The 18,307-nt window shown below is 40.3% G+C and overlaps 1 protein-coding gene and 1 long non-coding RNA gene across 8 annotated transcripts in view; one reads left to right on the top strand and one right to left on the bottom strand.

Annotated features, from left to right (window-relative positions):
• The window catches only part of Psd3 (pleckstrin and Sec7 domain containing 3), a 508,951-nt gene that overhangs the window by 254,725 nt on the left and 235,919 nt on the right, over positions 1-18,307 (bottom strand). For 5 of the 7 annotated variants that reach the window (XM_029480436.1, XM_029480438.1, XM_029480437.1 and 2 more), the window contains 2 exons: positions 4,523-5,606; positions 1,404-1,799 (listed from right to left, as the gene is read on the bottom strand). In XM_029480436.1, the coding sequence (XP_029336296.1) occupies positions 1,404-1,799; positions 4,523-5,606 (1,480 nt within the window). Of the gene's footprint in view, positions 1-1,403; positions 1,800-4,522; positions 5,607-15,319; positions 16,161-18,307 lie in introns of those variants that run through there. The other 2 variants (XM_029480442.1, XM_029480440.1) reach the window with 2 other exon arrangements.
• The window catches only part of LOC115031740, a 35,336-nt gene continuing 31,856 nt past the window's right edge, over positions 14,828-18,307 (top strand). The window contains exon 1 of the long non-coding RNA XR_003837395.1: positions 14,828-14,939. This is a non-coding gene — a long non-coding RNA (uncharacterized LOC115031740). The remainder of the gene's footprint in view (positions 14,940-18,307) is intronic.

The raw sequence follows: 18,307 nt of genomic DNA on the forward strand, positions 1-18,307 counted from the left end.
TTTCTCTGTGTAGCCCTGGCTGTCCTGGCACTCACTTTGTAGACCAGGCTGGCCTCGAACTCAGAAATCCGCCTGCCTCTGCCTCCCGAGTGCTGGGACTAAAGGCGTGCGCCACCACGCCCGGCGTTCTACAGCTTTTTATCGAAATTTGCAGTCACAAGAAATGATAATAAAACAGACTAAAATGGTATTCCCTATTGAAAGACAGACACTTTTCTCCAGAACAATCCAGCCAGGGACACTTCAGGAACACTCTGCTCACAGCCACACTCCTTTTCTAGAAATGCTTGCTCTCAAGACTCTCCCTGTCTTGGGACAGTCTTCTCTCAGCAACACATCCCTGGATGCATCCTTCTCTCATGGGTGCCCCCCTTAGGCACCCCTCTTCATGATACAGACTATCTAACATGGACTTGGCAGGCAGACCCTGCTAGGTGCTTTCAGCTACATTAACCCTTTAATTCTCATGGCTATACAGTACACAGAGCATCATTATCCCCATTTTGAAAATAAAATTAAACCAGGTTTCAGAGTGAATAAATAAATATATCAGACCAAAACTGTTTTCTCTGAGACCTTGTATGCCTTTCATCGTCTCACTGTGAACCAAGTTACCTATCACTACCTGTTCACACAGAAGCATCTACAGTATTGAGATGTTTGGGTTCGCAATTATGGTCCTCCAAAGGACCATAAAACTATGCTGGTTCCAGGAAATTCCAACACAGGACAGGCTGTTAGAAGAGACAGCATTACTGAAAACCTTTAATGTTAACATAATTTTAAAGAAAAAAAAACAGTGACATTTTTCATCTACCTTCAAAATACTGTATCCTCATTTAACCTTCCCTCCACCACCATCTCCAGATATATATAGAAAACACATTTCAAAACTAAATTCATAAAACTTCCTGACAGAGATGCTAAGTGGCAGGCAGATGAAGTAAGGAGACAGGCAAGAGCAGATGCAATGACGGATATCCTTAGTAGAGACATAGTGTAGCCAGATGAGAGCTATGGAATACATACCCTACCTAAGCTGTCATTTAATCTCAAGATGGATGTCAATAGTAAAATAGAGAGAAAACACCTTGCCAATGCAAAGCTAAAGGCTCTCTCTAGAGCCCACAGTATCCCAGTAAACAACTACTCATTACAACTATATGCTCAGTATCTATTCATATAGAGTAACCCAAGACGTGCCCAGTGCTTGCCAGTCCAACAAACCACTAGAGTACAGTTCCTGTTTTCTTGAATCCCAAGCTTTCATTTACTGACATCATTTGCTTTCATTCACAGAAACTGGCCAAATTCATTTAAAACATACCCTACACTTAGATTTCCCAAAGAGAGAATACCACAAAAAAACACCACCGTGAAATTAATGAGAATGGCACTGCTACCTTCCCCAGAAGGCAATCTCTTGAGGGCCTCTGGTGTAGACAGAGTTGGCAGAATCGTGCAATCCGTTGGTGATCCCTGCAGAATAGCCCATGACTATCCCACCATCTGCTGACACACTCAGCACATCGTGATGTCCTCCCACAGAGGTCCTCTCCAAGAACTGACCGCCTTCTTTAATGCGCTGCTGTATCATTGGAGTAAGCGGCATTTCAAAGCTAAAATAGCTATCCGGTTCCGAATACAGTGTCTCTAATGACTCTGCACTGTAGTATAGGGAAGTGTTGTCCAAAATAGTTTCGAATTGGCTGCTGTACACATCAGTGGAGTCCTCTGTATAGCCAGGCCCAAGAATATCATCATCTCCTTCCCTAAGGTGCTCCTCTTGATCGAGAAACCTGAAAAATTAGTGAAAGCAAAATTTTTCAATATTAAACCATTTTTTTTCTTTTCAATTTTCTGCCTTCAACCAACCATATAAAAAAGATAGTGTTGTCTACATGTAACTGTTATATTCTCTCATCTTATGGCTTTTTAACATATATGGGAAGAAAGATATGAAACCTACTTAGGTTAAAGCATTCCCTTCAGGTTACTGTATGTGTATGAGTGTTACACATGCACTCCTGAAGCCTGCAGACGTTAGAAGAAATCATCAGATCCCCTGAAAATGGAGTTATGGATGACTGTGAACCTCTATGTGAAAATTGGGAATTGAATCCAGGTCCTCTCAAGAACAACAAGGGCTCTTAACTACTAACCTAAACCCCCAAACCCAGGCTAAAACCTTCCTAATACACACACATGCCAATAATCTGCAGAAATTTAATAAAGTTCCAAACTAGTTTCCTATATCTCTTATAGTGTATATATAAATAAAATACTAAATTTTCCTTTTAATCAGCCACACTCAGATCATATACTATCATCATTAAATTTAAGAGGATCATATAAATATCACGTAAACGTGATACAGCAAACAATCAGTAAAAATGTACTGAACTTTCCTGGCTATTAATACTTTCTAACTTAAGACCAGACGCTCCGGGAAGGACCCTGTCAGAATCCAGAGGCTGCCCTCTGCTGATGTAAAGTAGAACTGCAAAGACTTCATGTTCACAGCTGGGGAGCACCTAGGAACTTATACAACGCTAACAATTATTGTCCTCTTTCTTCCCCAGAGAGGACTGCTTCTCTGGACCTCAGCATTCCTTAGCTGTCTATTTTCCCGTGGGTAGGGCTAGGGTCACTTGGACTCTTCCATCCTTGCCCCCGTGCACATTAGCATGCCTACTGTTGCTGTCCGTGTTCAGCTCGCAATTATATGAAGAATTAATTTCCAGCAAGGGCTTCAAATAATGAAATGGACATTCAGACAACTTAGATAAGTTTACAGAAACATACTGTCCAAGCCTCTTCCTTTCCAGGCAAGTTTATCTTCCCAGTAGACTGCTGTTCTTTGCCTATATGGGATCTATATAGTGTTTATGTGGTCACTTTGTATATTTAGCACCAAAGTTCACAGACCAGGCATCTCACATGTGTTGCCCATTCTTTTATGTCCAGCATCTAACAGGGTCAGAAATACAATAGGGAACTTGAAAGAATTTCTAGGGGAAAGGGGGTAAGAAAGGGAAAATGGGAGCAATGAATTACTGATCTACTAACAGTGCAAGTATACATTTCAGAGTGATACAAAGACAGAGCCGGGCTGGTGAGATGGCTCAGTGGGTAAGAGCACCCGACTGTTCTTCCGAAGGTCCAGAGTTCAAATCCCAGCAACCACATGGTGGCTCACAACCATCCGTAACGAGATCTGGCGCCCTCTTCTGGAGTGTCTGAAGACAGCTACAGTGTACTTACATATAATAAATAAACAAATCTTTAAAAAAAAAAAAGACAGAGCCACGTGCCATTTATCAAGGCTGCTTTTAATAGAAGTCTAGAGATTTTGTGATCTTAATAGTCACCCAAAAGGAACCTCATCTTAAGTTTATCAGGTTGTGAACCACTGATGATAAACTATAACATGGACATTGAGGAATGACAGAACACTAACATTCATGGTTTAGTAGTGCAGGATACAACAAAGAATTTCTCAGAAACAATGACCAGACATGATCAGAGAGACTGAAGAAAGATAGCTGTGTCTTCCATATAACCAGGCTCTAAGGTAGAATAGTGGAGAGAAATGTTGAGGAAGGCCAGAAAATAACAGGAAATGCTAAGTTTACTTATCTAGGCCATACATCAGAACACATTTGAAACACATTTGCTATTTGAAAGAAAAGATCCATTTGTGACCATCACAGAACAAACGAGTTGGAGTCTAATCTACCTCTGACCTTCTGAGATGCCCTCTGAGCCATAGAGAACTACATGGCCCAAACATCTCTGTCCATACAGGGAAGCATGTTCATACAGAGAAGCAGGCTACACTACAGGCTGGATGCATGCTGCACTAGAACCACTGTGTGCACTCAGAGGAAGGCTGGATGAACTGCAATGACTGCACAGATGTCATTATAGTTTTACTCTTTCATGTCAAAAATGCATTTGTATGGATGAGTGTTCACAGTCTCTTCAGCTTTCCTCCCTTGATCCTTGGCTAACAGACAACTTCATTACATGATCACTTTTCTGTCTTTGAAACGTATAATCTAAAGAGTAGCCTAGATTATAGTAATTTCTCTTCCATTCTATGGCAATAAGAACAATAAATACTGCAACCCTCCCATATATACATAGGGATAAATTGCCATTGATATGAAATCAAAGACTATAATAATTCCTAAATATGTCATTCCTATACATGCATACCTATGATATAGTTACTGCATCTTAGCCATAGTAAGAGAGTTAATAGTCATAACAAATGGAACAACTGTAACAACAGAAAGTCACATCAAACGGGAATTACTTATTTCTTGAATTTTTCATTTAATGTTTTTGACCATCAAGGTTCATTCCAGGTAAATGGAGTCAATCTTGTAAAGCAAACTGACTGCTAAGGTAAGACTATGGGCCAGTGTGGCGAGTTCCCCCAGTAAGCACAGGCAGTGATTTCCTAGAGCATGTTCAAAGCAGGCATCACAAATTACAGGACAACTCCAGAGCTTACCTTTCTTTGTCTCCCTGTATATCAAAGTTCTCCTCAAGGTGTTCTTTGCTTTCTCTCAGAAAGACATCATCCTCTCCACTCTCACCAACAGGCATGGGGGACAGTGTGCCTATGCTTGTGCCCAGCCTTTCGGAAGGAGCTTTGCAAGTTTCATCCCAAACATTCCCAGTTAAATGAGTGGAGTTGCTACTCACACCACAAGCTGGGCTAGAATGACTTGGCCGTTTGGCAAACTCTTTGCTCACAGGCGAGGCTGTCCTTTCTGGTGATGTCTCAAAGTCTACTGGATGTCGGCTCTCAGCCTCCTCTCCTGTCCACAGTATCTCTACTCCTTGAAATTCTACATGTTTGATCCGGCCTTGGCGCCCCATGGAGCCTCCCCGATCATATCCTCTAGGGTGCTCTCTTCCAAGGTCAGACCTCTGATCTTTTAAAGCACCAACTCTGTCCACAGGGTCATGGCTCCCTGCTGATCTTGAGGACACAGGACATGCTGACTTTGGCACATGGAGAGGCCCCTGTCTCCTGTAATTAGTTATCTGGGACAGTTGTGCTTGAGCTTCTTCAGGTAAGAGTGCAGACAGATCCTCCTGGATGTGCAAAGACAATTTTTCCTCCGTTGGTACTTCCACTGAAAGAGGTATATCTGGTGATTTTCCTGGGCCAACAGGAAATGTTCTATGGGCTCTCTGTGGCTTATGACTGGCAGTACTCAGTTCTTTATCCACCTGGTAAACTGAAAAGTTAGCATCTTTGTCCAGTACCTTTGTAGCTTGAAATGTTCCTGAAGCTATTCTGGCTTCCGTAGCTTTCAGAGCAGAAATTAAAGAGTCGATGGGCTGTAAACTTTGTTCCTGAGGGTGACACTGAGGGGCATCATTTGGTCCTTCTGTAACACTGTTAAGTATAGAGTCTTGTCCCACAAGAAGGTGGACTGCCTGCTGCCCAGGCAAGCGGCATGGTGGAGACTTTGCATCAAAGTCTAGAGAGGCTCTGAGGCCTTCCCCTCCTTCTTCCATGGTCCCATATTCTGGAAATTCATTTGTGACAGTCGGTGGGAGTAAAGTGCTTCCTCCATGATCACCTAAGAATGGAACAGAATGGAAACATGACATCAGAGTCTAGTGTGGAATAATAAGTATTCATTCTAGGTTCTCAATAATAATGACTTATTCATTTACTATTTTCCTTCCTCCCAACCCTGTAACACGCACTTAGAACTTTGCAGTGACCACTTCTATTCATCCTCCATAAACATCAACACAAAAGTTTCTGCACAGGAGGAAGCAGTCTAACGACTCACACCATATCTAACACTACTTCTCATGAAGTCCAAGAAAGGAGGCTGTAGTAGCTCAGCCCCTTCATATGCATAAATACTAAAGTTACTGTAAGTACTTTATTCAAATACCACTGGTAAAATAATAAATATGGATATGAAATCTGAGACTAAATCTCGGAAAAAGAAAGATTTATTTAAAGTCAGTAAAAAATTTTCCCAGCTGGACATATTTTGGGGGGAGGGAAACATTTCTAAAATTTCTATCAAGAGTGACAATGGAATCAAAATAACAATAATTTTCAAAAAGAAACAGTGCTTCTGGATTTCCACTTGAAAAATCTTCGTGTAATTATTCTACATTTCATTTATTTTCATTTTCTTAAAGTAAAAGTATATATTTCTTTTTTATTGGATATTTTCTTTGTTTACATTTCAAATGTTATCCCCTTTATTCTGAACATTTCCTATACCTACATACATACAATAAATGACATTTTCTTATTGATGCTACAATTGTATTTTTACAAAGATTCAAGCTGTAATACATGTCAGATTTTTATCACATTTTTCATCAAATTATATTTAATTACACAGAATAACACATTTTTTATCCACTCATTAATACTTGGGTGTGGTTTACCCCTCTAGCTATTAGAGGTAACAAATTTGCATGTAGGTTTCCTCTCTACATATAGTTTAATTTCTCATGGTTAAACATGAATTTTTTTTGATAAGCTAGTGAATGTATTAATAATCTTTTACAAAAGGGTGGAATGGATTTTTAAAAGCAACTACACTGTTTATTTCCTGCCAGTATGTCAAGGGTTCCACTAGTGTCTGTGTTTGATCATAGATAACCTCATACAAGGTACAAACTGTATTTCACCATGCTTCTGATTGTCCTGTTAACTAATGATATTGAACATCTTGCCATGTGTTGGCCATTTCTATGTCTTATTTAAAAATGTGCCTATTCAGATCTTTTACCCATTTTACAATTACTTCATTTATCATTTAATTACAAAAAAAATCTCATAAACATCTTATGCCTTATCTTTTTAATTGATTGACAGCATCATTGTACAAGGTTATAATTTTGATATAAGGTGCAACCTGTTTTTCTTTGGTTGCTTTTTTATTGTTGCTGTTGTTGTTATATGTGATAAACCACTATTTCATACAAAGTTAAAAGATATACTCCTGCTTTATTTAAATAGCTTTTATAAGGTTAGCTATTTTAAGTTAATCTTTGTGTATGGTGTGAATTAGAGATCTGAGTTCATTCTATTGCATGTGCACATCTAGTTATCTCACTACTATTTGCTAAAAAGACTATTCTCCCAGCTAACTCAATTGCCCTGATACCTTTGCAAATACACAACTGACTAACACTGTTAGGTTTTATTGTAACTCTTAATTCTCTCATATTGAGCTGTATCTTCATGCCAGGATGCCGCTCTTGATCACTGTTACTCTGCAGTAGGTAAATGTAGAGCTAAGAAATTCTCCCAACTTTGTTATTCCTTTCCCAGACTGTTTTGGTCCCTCTGGGCCCCTTGTATTTCCTATGTGAATTTTAGAATCAACTTACCAGACAGCTGAGATTTTTTAACAAGAGCACCAGTTAACCGGTGTGCTGCACTCTTAGCCGTATTACTACTACTTGGACGGTCCTGCCACTATTTCATGCCTTTTAAAACCACTCCTGTTTTATAGTTTTCTGAACATGATTCTAATGATCACATTAAGTTTATTTTATTCTTATTGACAATATCGAGCAGATACACGGACGTAGAGTGGGCTGCTATTCACGACTGTTAGACTCAACTATGGATGAGCTTGTGTTTTAGACCTCATAGCATTTTATGCATTTCTTGAGGTTTTCTCATGAAATACCTTGTTGTCTGTGAATAGAGAGCTTTGCATCTTTCCTGTCCTAAACTGTCTTTCCCATATAGCCTCTCTCAGTTGCCCTTTCAATTTTTGGTCTTTGCTTCTTAACTGAAGGATGGGTATCAGACATCACACACTGAGCAGGTTTTAATTCTGGCATATCCTGGAAATAGAGTTAACCCTGTGGACATTCCAAACTTTATATTCTGTCCTTTGCCTGTGCTCAGTGTCTTTTTAACGTGGCATTCTTCTTCAGATCTGAAACGATCAGATTACTTTTACCCTTCCAGGTCTAACTCCAACTCGCTATGTTTAATTAAATCTTCTTTTAATACCAGTGCTTGGATGAAGTAAAGCACCTTCCCTCACTGGAAATGCCAATAGAACTTTAGCTGGTCACATACATAAAATAGGAGCATTAACATTAATTCACATTTTAAGGTTCAAACAGCTACAATTCTTAAACTGTGCGAGTACCTGCCATGTCTGTGTGAGGGCCCCCATCCCCTGGGAGCCTCAGTTGCAGTTGTGAGCCATCCAAAATTGAGGCTGGGATCAAAATGGTTCCTCTAGAGGAGCACAGGGGTTTTTAACCAGTGAGCCATCTCTCCATCCCCAAACAGCTACAAGTTTTAAGTGGCCCATGAAGTACTTTTAAAAACTCTACCACAGGAACACTAAATTCATATGAACACTCAAATCCACCATGGTGAAATTCATTTACAAGAGCAAAGTGTTAATGAACATCATCTGGGAGTCCACTTCGTCCTAACCTTAGTTTATCATCTACAAAATAAGCATGAAAATAAGCACTGACCCAGAGATGTAATGAGAGAGGGGACAGGGAAGAGAGAAACAGGGTCTCATGAATATGTTAAGTCCTTCACTTTAGTTTCAGAAGTTGTACTGAAATCTCCTTCAGAAAGAAAAAGGAAATACATCAGGTATAGGAAATGCTTGTGATGCTTGACACAACTCGGCAACTGGTCCAGGCAAAGAGATGGAGGAAAGGAGGCAAAAAAGGCCTGGAGGACTCCTGGGCTTCACTTTTCCACAGGCTCTCAGATCTGAGTTTACTGTCTTAGAAAGAACTAACTTAGTAAGTGTCATTTACCTTCTAATAAGTAAAGATGGCACAAACAGTCAGGGGCAAATGATATTCTGAGGGGTTAAGGACCTAACTAAGATGTGTAAAACATCATTAAACAAAGCACTCTACTGGAGCTAAGACTGGGCTATACTGGCAGTCTTGAGCTTCGCAGGAATAAATATATGGGAAAGACTCACACGCTATTAAACAGTGAGGTCACTGTTTTCAGTAACCAACCAAACGAATAATCTTCTAACTGTAGTAGTTTCTGCACACAAACCATGGGGACGCCACACATAGAGGACATGTCATAGAAGGACACTTTTGTTGTTACAGGCAAGAGCTGCTTCCCTTTGCTGTTTACATTTCTGTAAACTGCCTTTAACAAACAAACAAAACTTTGCAAAATATTATTCCTGAGCTTTTACTTTGAGTTTTGTATTTATCCCATTAAAGTAATTCCTGTGGAGATCATTATACTAGTGTGACTATTTCTTGAAAAGAAAGAAAATGAGGACATTTTTATTTTACTGGGATATTTTGTTTTGTTTGTTTTGTTCCTCTGGTCCCTTTCAAAACACTGCCACTGTTTCTGGCCTTCGTTACTCACTCAGCAAACGTTTATATCAATAAGCTGTTATGTAACCAACATAGGGAAGTCACAAGGGCATCGTCAGATGCGATGTGTGCACTTGACATGGCAAAAAGACACCTGGGTGGCCAGTGAAGGACACCCAAGGGGAGAGAGGATGGGCATAAACAGACTCAGGATAACCAGAGGCTTGGGCAGAAACAGACGTCAGGGCCTGAGACAGATTCTCACCCCTGACTTAAAATGCTCCCCACATATCCACCACTACCATCACCACCAGCCTAATACTAATATAAGACTCTAGTAAACGTTCTTTCTGCAGGAAGGCTTACTGGAATCAGTCCAAGTCTGACAAGGAGATTTGCTAAATAAGTATTAAAAAGAAGAACTCTAGCACTTCCCTGAATATAAACCACATACACACAGACAGAGAGAACTTAATTATACTTCTTTTTCCTTTTAAAAATAATGTAAATATAAGCTAAAGTTTGTGGGAAGGCAGGGTGAATGGCCATTAGAAAATGTATTTAGGAGGGAATTTTATTTCATGAAAACTTGTCTTTTTCTTTCTGAAATTTTATCTGCTACCTTGTACATTTGGCAAAACTTCCAATAAATTATGTTTCCAGGTATTTGGTAAAGCTACTTTTCTGTGATCTATAAATCCACTGGCTTTTTTAAAAATTTGATTTAATATACTGAGAAAGAAGCAGGATAATTTTGTATGTTACAAGATCAATTTTAGCACTGCTTTGCGCTCTGTATTAAGTAGCCATCTGTTTCTGCAACATGGGGACAGGGATGTAATAAAATGATGGAATAAAAACATAATGTGTTTCAATCTTGAGGAAATGAGCCTGTTTCGCAAGGCTAGCTGCAGAGAGACTATGCCTTCCTAAGAATGATCTTTGAAAACCAGTATATGAAATACACTCTTCCACTTTGGCTAGCAAACACAAGAGAAAACGGTTCCAGGAAGAACAACCCACAGACCATTTGGCACATGTACCACACACTGGGTCACTGAAACTTGAAAAAAGAAAAGCAGCTTTCTATAGTGATCCTAAAAAGCAGGGTTTAGGCTTCCCCAGGTATCACAGCAGCTGTGTCCAGCCTAGGTCCTATGGGAGGACAATTATAAATTCTGCATATGTGTCTCCTGGAACCTGGGTCCAGTAGTTTCTAGGAGGACCTAGCTTGTTTTTCATAGTCACAATTAGATATAAACTTCAAATAGAGGACATCTGGTCTGTTCTTTGCTATTATATCCCTTACAACACTACAGTCTAGCAAATGGATGCTGTCTAAGTGAAATAAAGAATGTCATACAATCAATGGTATGTCAATTAGGAGAACTTCAAGGCAGAAACAAAACAAAGATGCCTCCTTAAACACCAGTGGGACAGGACGTGGAAGTACCACCCAAGTTCTGGCGCCTGGTAGCCAGCTTGGACAGAATGATGGAAATTCAGCTGGCAATCAATACTTTCTGGATACACTCCCTGCAGTCAGTTTACTGAGTGGTAAGTTCAACAGAGGCAATTTTACCTGCCCTTCTAGAACATAGCATGATGCAAGCCAGATTAATAACATAAAACATACCTTTCCCAACTGACCACTATGTAAACATAGCCATATCAGCATTTTATCACTCATATCAACATCAGAAAACTGCAAAGTTAGGGGCTGAGGAGATGATGGCTCAGTGGGTTAAGAGCACTTATAGCTCTTCCAGAAGACAAGGGTTCAATTCCCAGGACCCACATGGTGGCCTACAACCTTCTGTAACTCCAATTCCAGGGCATCCAACTCCTCTGGCCTGCAGGGGCAGCAGACATGCACATGGTATACAGATATACATACAGGCAAAATACTCATACCCATTAAATAAAAATAAATAAATCTAAAAATATATTAATTCTCCAGTCAGTATTCCGTAAGTATCTTTAACAGCTCTCAGACGACTCTGTAGAGATCATTTCAATCATCACAGTATGTTTTATTTGAAAGTGCTGTCCTAGAGCATTGTACTCAGTATGACCGGGAGACAGCAACATAGACATCACGGAATCATAGATGTCACGGAAGCACTGTTCAGACCATCCAAGGCAGAAACATACATGAGGGGCTGTGGAGATGGTCAGGTAAGCAAAACTGCTTACAGCTCAGGCATAAGTCCTGAGCTCCCTGGCCTCACATCAGCCAGGCATGGGGTAGAGAGCTAGCTCAGTGATATGAGCACTTGCAAAAAACCTGGATTCCATTCCCAGAACCAACATAGCAGTTCACAACTGTCTGCAGCTCCCATTCTAGGGAACCCAAATGCCCTCTTCTGGCCTCTGCAGGCACCACATAATTGTGGTATACATATATACACATAGGCAAAACATACACACACACACACACACAAATAAGTAAATATTAAAACAAAAAATTCAAGCTTGACTACATGTGCCTATTAATCTCACTCAGGGTGGGTGAGTGAACATATATATATTATATTTAATTGTTTTACATGTGTTTGTTTGTGAGAATGCATGCCATGGCTTGCTTTTAGAGTTCATGGGACACCCTGTGTGAGTTGGTTCTCTCCTGCTACCATGTGAATGGATTCTGAAGACAGAACTAAGGTCATTAGGCATGGCAGCATGTTCACTCAACACTTAGCCTTCTCACTGTCCAAACTGGAAGAGTCTGAGAACTCAGCATTCAGCCAGGCTGGCTGAAAATGGCAAGCTTTCAATTCAAAGACCTCTCTTCAAGACATGATCAGGCAGACAGAAACCAAAGCTCTTGCATGAACTGCCATGAATACATACATATATGCCCAAGTGTATGCATTGTACACACATACACACACAAAAATAAATAAATAAAAGCCAGTCAAGCAGGCCAGAGACTCATACTCACAGTGAAATATAAGAGCACTGCTCCAGAAACCACACAGCCACCTAGAAGTCATTCTGACACTATTTAATACATGACTACATTTTTTATTCTTTTAAAAAATTAGAAGTTTCCTCCTCCTAATGAACGTCCAATTGTCCAATCAATAGAATAGACAACCAACAAAGTATCCAGAGGTCAAAAGTCTCTATTCCTAGTTTTATCATTCTGATGTGAGTTTGCCCTCATACCAAGGAGTCCATCTATCTGGAATCCTCTCCAAAGGAAAATAGATTAAGGGCCTTTGCTGGAACAGTGCACTTCCTGAGTTTAGAGCTCATTGTTAGTATAGTGACTACACTTATCAAAAATTGCAACTGTGATCTTGACCCTCCCCTAAAAATATGAATGTTACCATCTAGTTGTCCTTAAATAAATTAAATGGGAGTCTAAAAGATAGAAGCTGAGGAAAACTAAGGTTTTTCAGTATATAAAAACCACTAAATTTTCCGTAATTTCCCATTCCAGTTCTTGGCTACATTACTTGTTAATAGAAGAAATTCATGGGCACACTCAGTGAGCTTGCACTACAACTTTATAATCTGTTTTCTGAGACGAACACAAACCATCACATTCTCAACCCTTTAGAAACCACCGTAAACTTCTGCCCCTCCTCCTCACGTGTGCGGTTTCAAACTGCAGTAATGTATAAGGAAAACTACACCTTCTTGACTTACTTCAACAGTGGGAGTTTCACAGAAACCACGGAAAGGCAACCCATTCTGACTCGTGCTGAAGCAAGGATGAAAATGGCGTGCCGATTCTGACCACTCAGCCTGTAACTTTACTAATGAACAACCGTGACAAAGACGCCTCGTTTACAAATACAAAAATTAACCTTTGCAGAATTAAAGACCTCAACTGAGTTTTGTCTATAAGTAAGTATAACTCTGAGCTATGAAAAACAGTGACCAATAACCTTGTCAGAAACTGATCACAGCTCAAAGCAGATCACATTCTCAAAGCAATGGCAAGGAGTTCATTAAAACAAAGCAGGGGATAATCTAATCCACTTACTAGGCAGTAGAGAACGTATTTGGTATGATAAAAATATCAGAAAGTGAGTGTGAATAATGCAGACTTGCCAAGTGAGTAATGCACTTCTTTAAACTTTGGGATGCACTCACTCTCCATCCTGATAAAAGTCACATTTGGGAGAAGACTATGATATCTACTGAATGATGCTCACTATTTTCTGGAGTCTGATAGCTCTCTAAATGCATGCATATTCAAGGTTTTATGTGCTTCAAAGGCCGGAAAGACCTGCCAAGCATTATCCAAGCTTTTAGCATGTGCATACAAATGCAGAAGGTTCCATTAATTGGACATTCTTCCCCTGGTGATTAACAGTTACAGCTGTGCTTACCACAGTCTAAATCCCACAGGCTAATGATTCTGAACCCAATTTTTCTCCTTCAGCCCTACTCCCTACAGGAGCGATAGTAGTTTACCATGTCTGTCAATGTCAGCGGAAGCTTTGAAAACTACAGAGCAGCACACGAACAGCGTTCAGGTCAGAGGATGAGATAAGAAGCAAGCCATTAATTGTAGAGCAAAGTCTCTGCAACAGCACAGAGAAGAAAGCTTGTAGCAGGAGCCCATCTGAGAGAAACTACCTCTCATAATCGTAAGTCCCTGCAGATGTCTTCCTTTAGCCTCACCTCTTCTCTCTCCTCTATTTTATCCATTCTGTCCACTTTCTACACTTCCTCCTGTTTACACATCCACACCTCTAATATCCACTTTTAAATTTCCTCTACACTGACTCTAGTTTATATTATGGTTTTTTTTTTAAAGAGAATAATGGTTCACACTGAACCCTGTGCAGCTCCACAGTATCACTTGAGCAGGCCATCTTTTGCTAAAGTTAACACACATGTGGTAATATTAGAATAAATTTTTCTTGCACATTTTTGTTAAATCATTTAACAGTGAAGAAATTTAAAGTGATGTTCAAAATTCTATATAGTTCTTTTAAAACTGTGAGTGTCAATTGCCAAGCAGCTAGAGTGATTGGCCGTGATAGCCAACTACAGCTGTGGGCAAGGCAGAGTGAGGATAGAGAAGCAGTCTCACTAAGCTGGGGCTAAGCCTCAGCTGATCCACACTGGCACTCCCATCAGAGTCTAAAGTCAGGTTTCATCCTGCAGACTGACATGAACAATTCCAAGCACATCGACCATTGACCGTTCAACAGAAAGTTGAAACTTGGTTTCTCTAGAGAGAGAAATAAATCTTAAAATACTATAAAATGTTTTTGACAGATAGGAAAGACACACTGAGAAATAATAAGACAGTTGCTATAAACTTCCTGGAAAGACTGTGATGGCTTCAGCGTCAACTCCAATGAGAATATTCTGAAGTCATCCCCACCCACTCCAGGCTACTTAAATTCCTGGCTGTGCTTCGGACAAAAGAAGCGTGGGTTCTTTAAGAGAAACTCCTCCCCATCCCATCCAACACCACCCCTCTCTAAACTAAGGAATAGCCTGTTTCCTTCTTTCTGCCTCTATCATGCAGCACAGAAAGGGAGCTTGTTTCTATAGGATGACAGAATGCCCTGTTCCTGGGAAACCTGCTTGGGGACGGGGAATGACAGGAAGTAAAATTATAGGTAAGCATGATACTCTACTCTCCACTTACATTTTTTTTTAAAAAAAATTAGAACATTCAGCATCAGACACTAAAACAAATATTAAAAGCTAAAGCCAAGTGAAGTATTGGGCAAAGGCATTCGGAGGCCCCCATTGCATCTTTCTGTTTTCTGGGCAATTAAAGAGTGCTTGGCAGGGATGCCCCAGAATGAATGCAGTCTGCTCTTTTCTATGGCAGGATTCAGCAGAACTTGGGCTAGCCCCCAGAAGTCTCCTACTGGGATGGCCGAAAGACAACACAAGCAGTCAATAATACAGACGGAAAATGTCACAGCAGCATTGCACAAGAGATAGATAATATATATTTGCCTGCATAGACCTACAAATAGAGGTTACTCACAGAGATTACTGTAGCTCCAGCAGTTACCCATTGATCATAGAAAATGCCCAGTTCATCAGTTTAACGCTTGAGAAAAGTTAACGAGAAAAGAAGCAAGCTAATGCAAAATGTGCTGTTCTAGTCAACTGGAAGCAAATTAGTTTCAAATTTCCTGGAGGCCCCTCTTGCCCTGCACTGCACACGGTGATGTAAATGGAAGCACTTTGAGCACTTGGAACCAGAGCTGAGCCCAGGAACTGCCGCCTCAGCCCCTCACAAAGGCAGAGCAGCCCGCTCTCCTGCTGTGCTCAGCCTCAGTCGCTCTCTACCTTGGTAGCTTACCGAAGGCAGCCACTGTGGGGCTTTTCTACAATTGTCAAAACTACTTCCAAGGAGATAACTGAGATGTCGGGAGTTAGCTTTAATGTAACCATTCCCCCAGTGCAGCAGCAGGAAGCCGGCAGAGGCTCAGAGAGGATCGTACCATCCTGGGTGACATCAGAGGTGGGGCTGTCATCCTAGTATTATGCAGCATTTTCTCTGATGCTGGAATGACACACATGAACCGAGATGGGCCGGTTCCCTTTAAAAGCATTTAATTCTCACGCTGCTCCAACGGAAAAGGCAAATGCGAAAACACTGCCCAAAAGCTGTTTCCATGTCAATCCAGAACTGACAGTCTTTATCTCACTTGTAAGTGCTGCCGCCACACAGTCATTTTACTAATGATTACATTACTGTTCCTGTGATAAATTAATATTTAACAGTAATTGATAGTAATTGGAAATGTCCCATGAAAAGATTCAAAGATGTTGTGATCCAGTTTTAAAAGCAATGGGATAAACTTTAACATCACCTACAGTACTGTGGGTGCATGCAATACTTTTCAAGCAATCTCACTAAAAGCACTCCTTTTGTAAATAATAATATGAAATTAACACATGGTTAATAACACTGACTCTGGGACTTGATATAAATATTAAAAATGAATCTTGGGTGGAGAGTGTCCATTTGTGCTACAGCGCCTACCTAACCCTGGGTTTGATTCCCCAACACTGGAAAAAATAAAAAGTAAGTAACTCATCTTCAGTATCATTAATATTGCAATCAGCATGAGAAACACAGACACTTCAAAAGACTTTTCTATTTCATACACTCAGTAACCAGCAACCAAGAGCCAGAAAATGTGTTCACTTTAATCTATAAAAAATATTAATTTATAAATTATATTTTGATTTAGAAAATATGAATGGCCATTTTTATAAATTATATAATAGGTTAGAAAATGTGTAGTAATATGCTAGACGCTGCACTAAGAAGTTTCATTTTGTGAATCCATCCATCCCCCAGAAGTCGCTACAAAGGCTACTATTATGAACCCATTTTATTGATGAGACTACTAAAATACAAAAGAGGTGTGAGTCTTGTCAGATCAGATGAGTAAAAGAGGCACCACTAGAAGGAACTCAAACTCAGACACTATGGCTCTAAAGCTCACCCTCTGTACCACAAGCTACACTTCCCACAACTCTGCATGCCAAGAAAGAATTCTGAAAGAAATGTTCAGGGTTTGAAACTACAGCAAACCAAGTAGGCCCCTCTCAAGAAGACTAATTCATACGCAGGGGACAAAGATCAGATGGTGCATCTAGGGACAGCAGACTTGGTGACAGAAATGAAGCTGAAAAGTTCAGCTTGACAGCTGACAGCTTGTCTTACTTGGGGAAAGGCTTAAAAACTCCCAGCTTTCGTTTATTAATCTCTAAGCTGTGGATGTTTAGCTTCTTGATTAGTAAATGCTGTTGTGAAGGCACAGGATCTGGACTTGTAATCTAGACTTCGTTACCTTCCAATTGTGTCACTTTAAGAAGGTTATTTAACCTTTCTAGTCAGCTTCTTCATTCAAAACCATACAAATAATAATAGGGTTACACTAAGGATTAAATAAAGTATGAATACAAATAAACCACTCAGGTAATAAATAATGATAAAAGCTGAAAAGTAATTATTGTAACTCTTTTTTATATTATTAGGTATTTATTTCATTTACATTTCCAATGCTATCCCAAAAGTCCCCCACACCCTCCCACACCCACTCCCCCACCCACCCACTCCGACCTCTTGGCCTTGGCGTTCCCCTGTACTGAGGCATATAAAGTTTGCACGTCCAATGGGCCTCTCTTTCCACTGATGGCCGACTAGGCCATCTTCTGATACATATGCAGCTAGAGTCAAGAGCTCTGGGGTACTGGTTAGTTCACATTGTTGTTCAACCTATAGGGTTGCAGATCCCCCCAGCACCTAGGGTACTTCCTCCAGCTCCTCCATTGTGAGCTCTGTGATCCATCCAAAAGCTGACTGTGAGCATCCACTTCTGTGTTTGCTAGACCCTGGTATAGTCTCACAAGAGACAGCTATATCAGGGTCCTTTAAGCAAAATCTTGCTAGTGTATGCAACGGGGTCAGCGTTTGGAGGCTGATTATGGAATGGATCCCCAGGTATGGCAGTCTCTAGATGGTCCATCCTTTCCTCTCAGCTCCAAATTCTCTGTAGCTTCTTCCATGGGTGCCTTGCTCCCAATTCCAAGAAGGGGCAAAGTATCCACACCTTGGTCTTCCTTATTCTCAAGCTTCATCTATTTCGCAAATTGTATCTTATATCTTGGGTACTCTAAGTTTCTTGGCTAATATCCACTTATCAGTGAGTACATATCATGTGAGTTCTTTTGTGAATGAGTTACCTCACTCGGGATGATGCTCTCCAGGTCCATCCACTTGCCTAGGAATATCATAAATTCATTCTTTTTAATAGCTGAGTAGTAGTCCATGTGTAAATGTACCACATTTTCTGTATCCATTCCTCTGTTGAGGGGAATCTGCATTCTTTCCAGCTTCTGGCTATTATAAATAAGGCTACTATGAACATAGTGGAGCATGTGTTATTCTTACTGGGTGGAACATCTTCTGGATATATGCCCAGGAGAGGTATTGAGGGATCCTCCAGTAGTA

This window comes from Mus caroli, chromosome 8, assembly GCF_900094665.2.
Source record: "Mus caroli chromosome 8, CAROLI_EIJ_v1.1, whole genome shotgun sequence".
Lineage (NCBI taxonomy): Eukaryota > Metazoa > Chordata > Mammalia > Rodentia > Muridae > Mus > Mus caroli.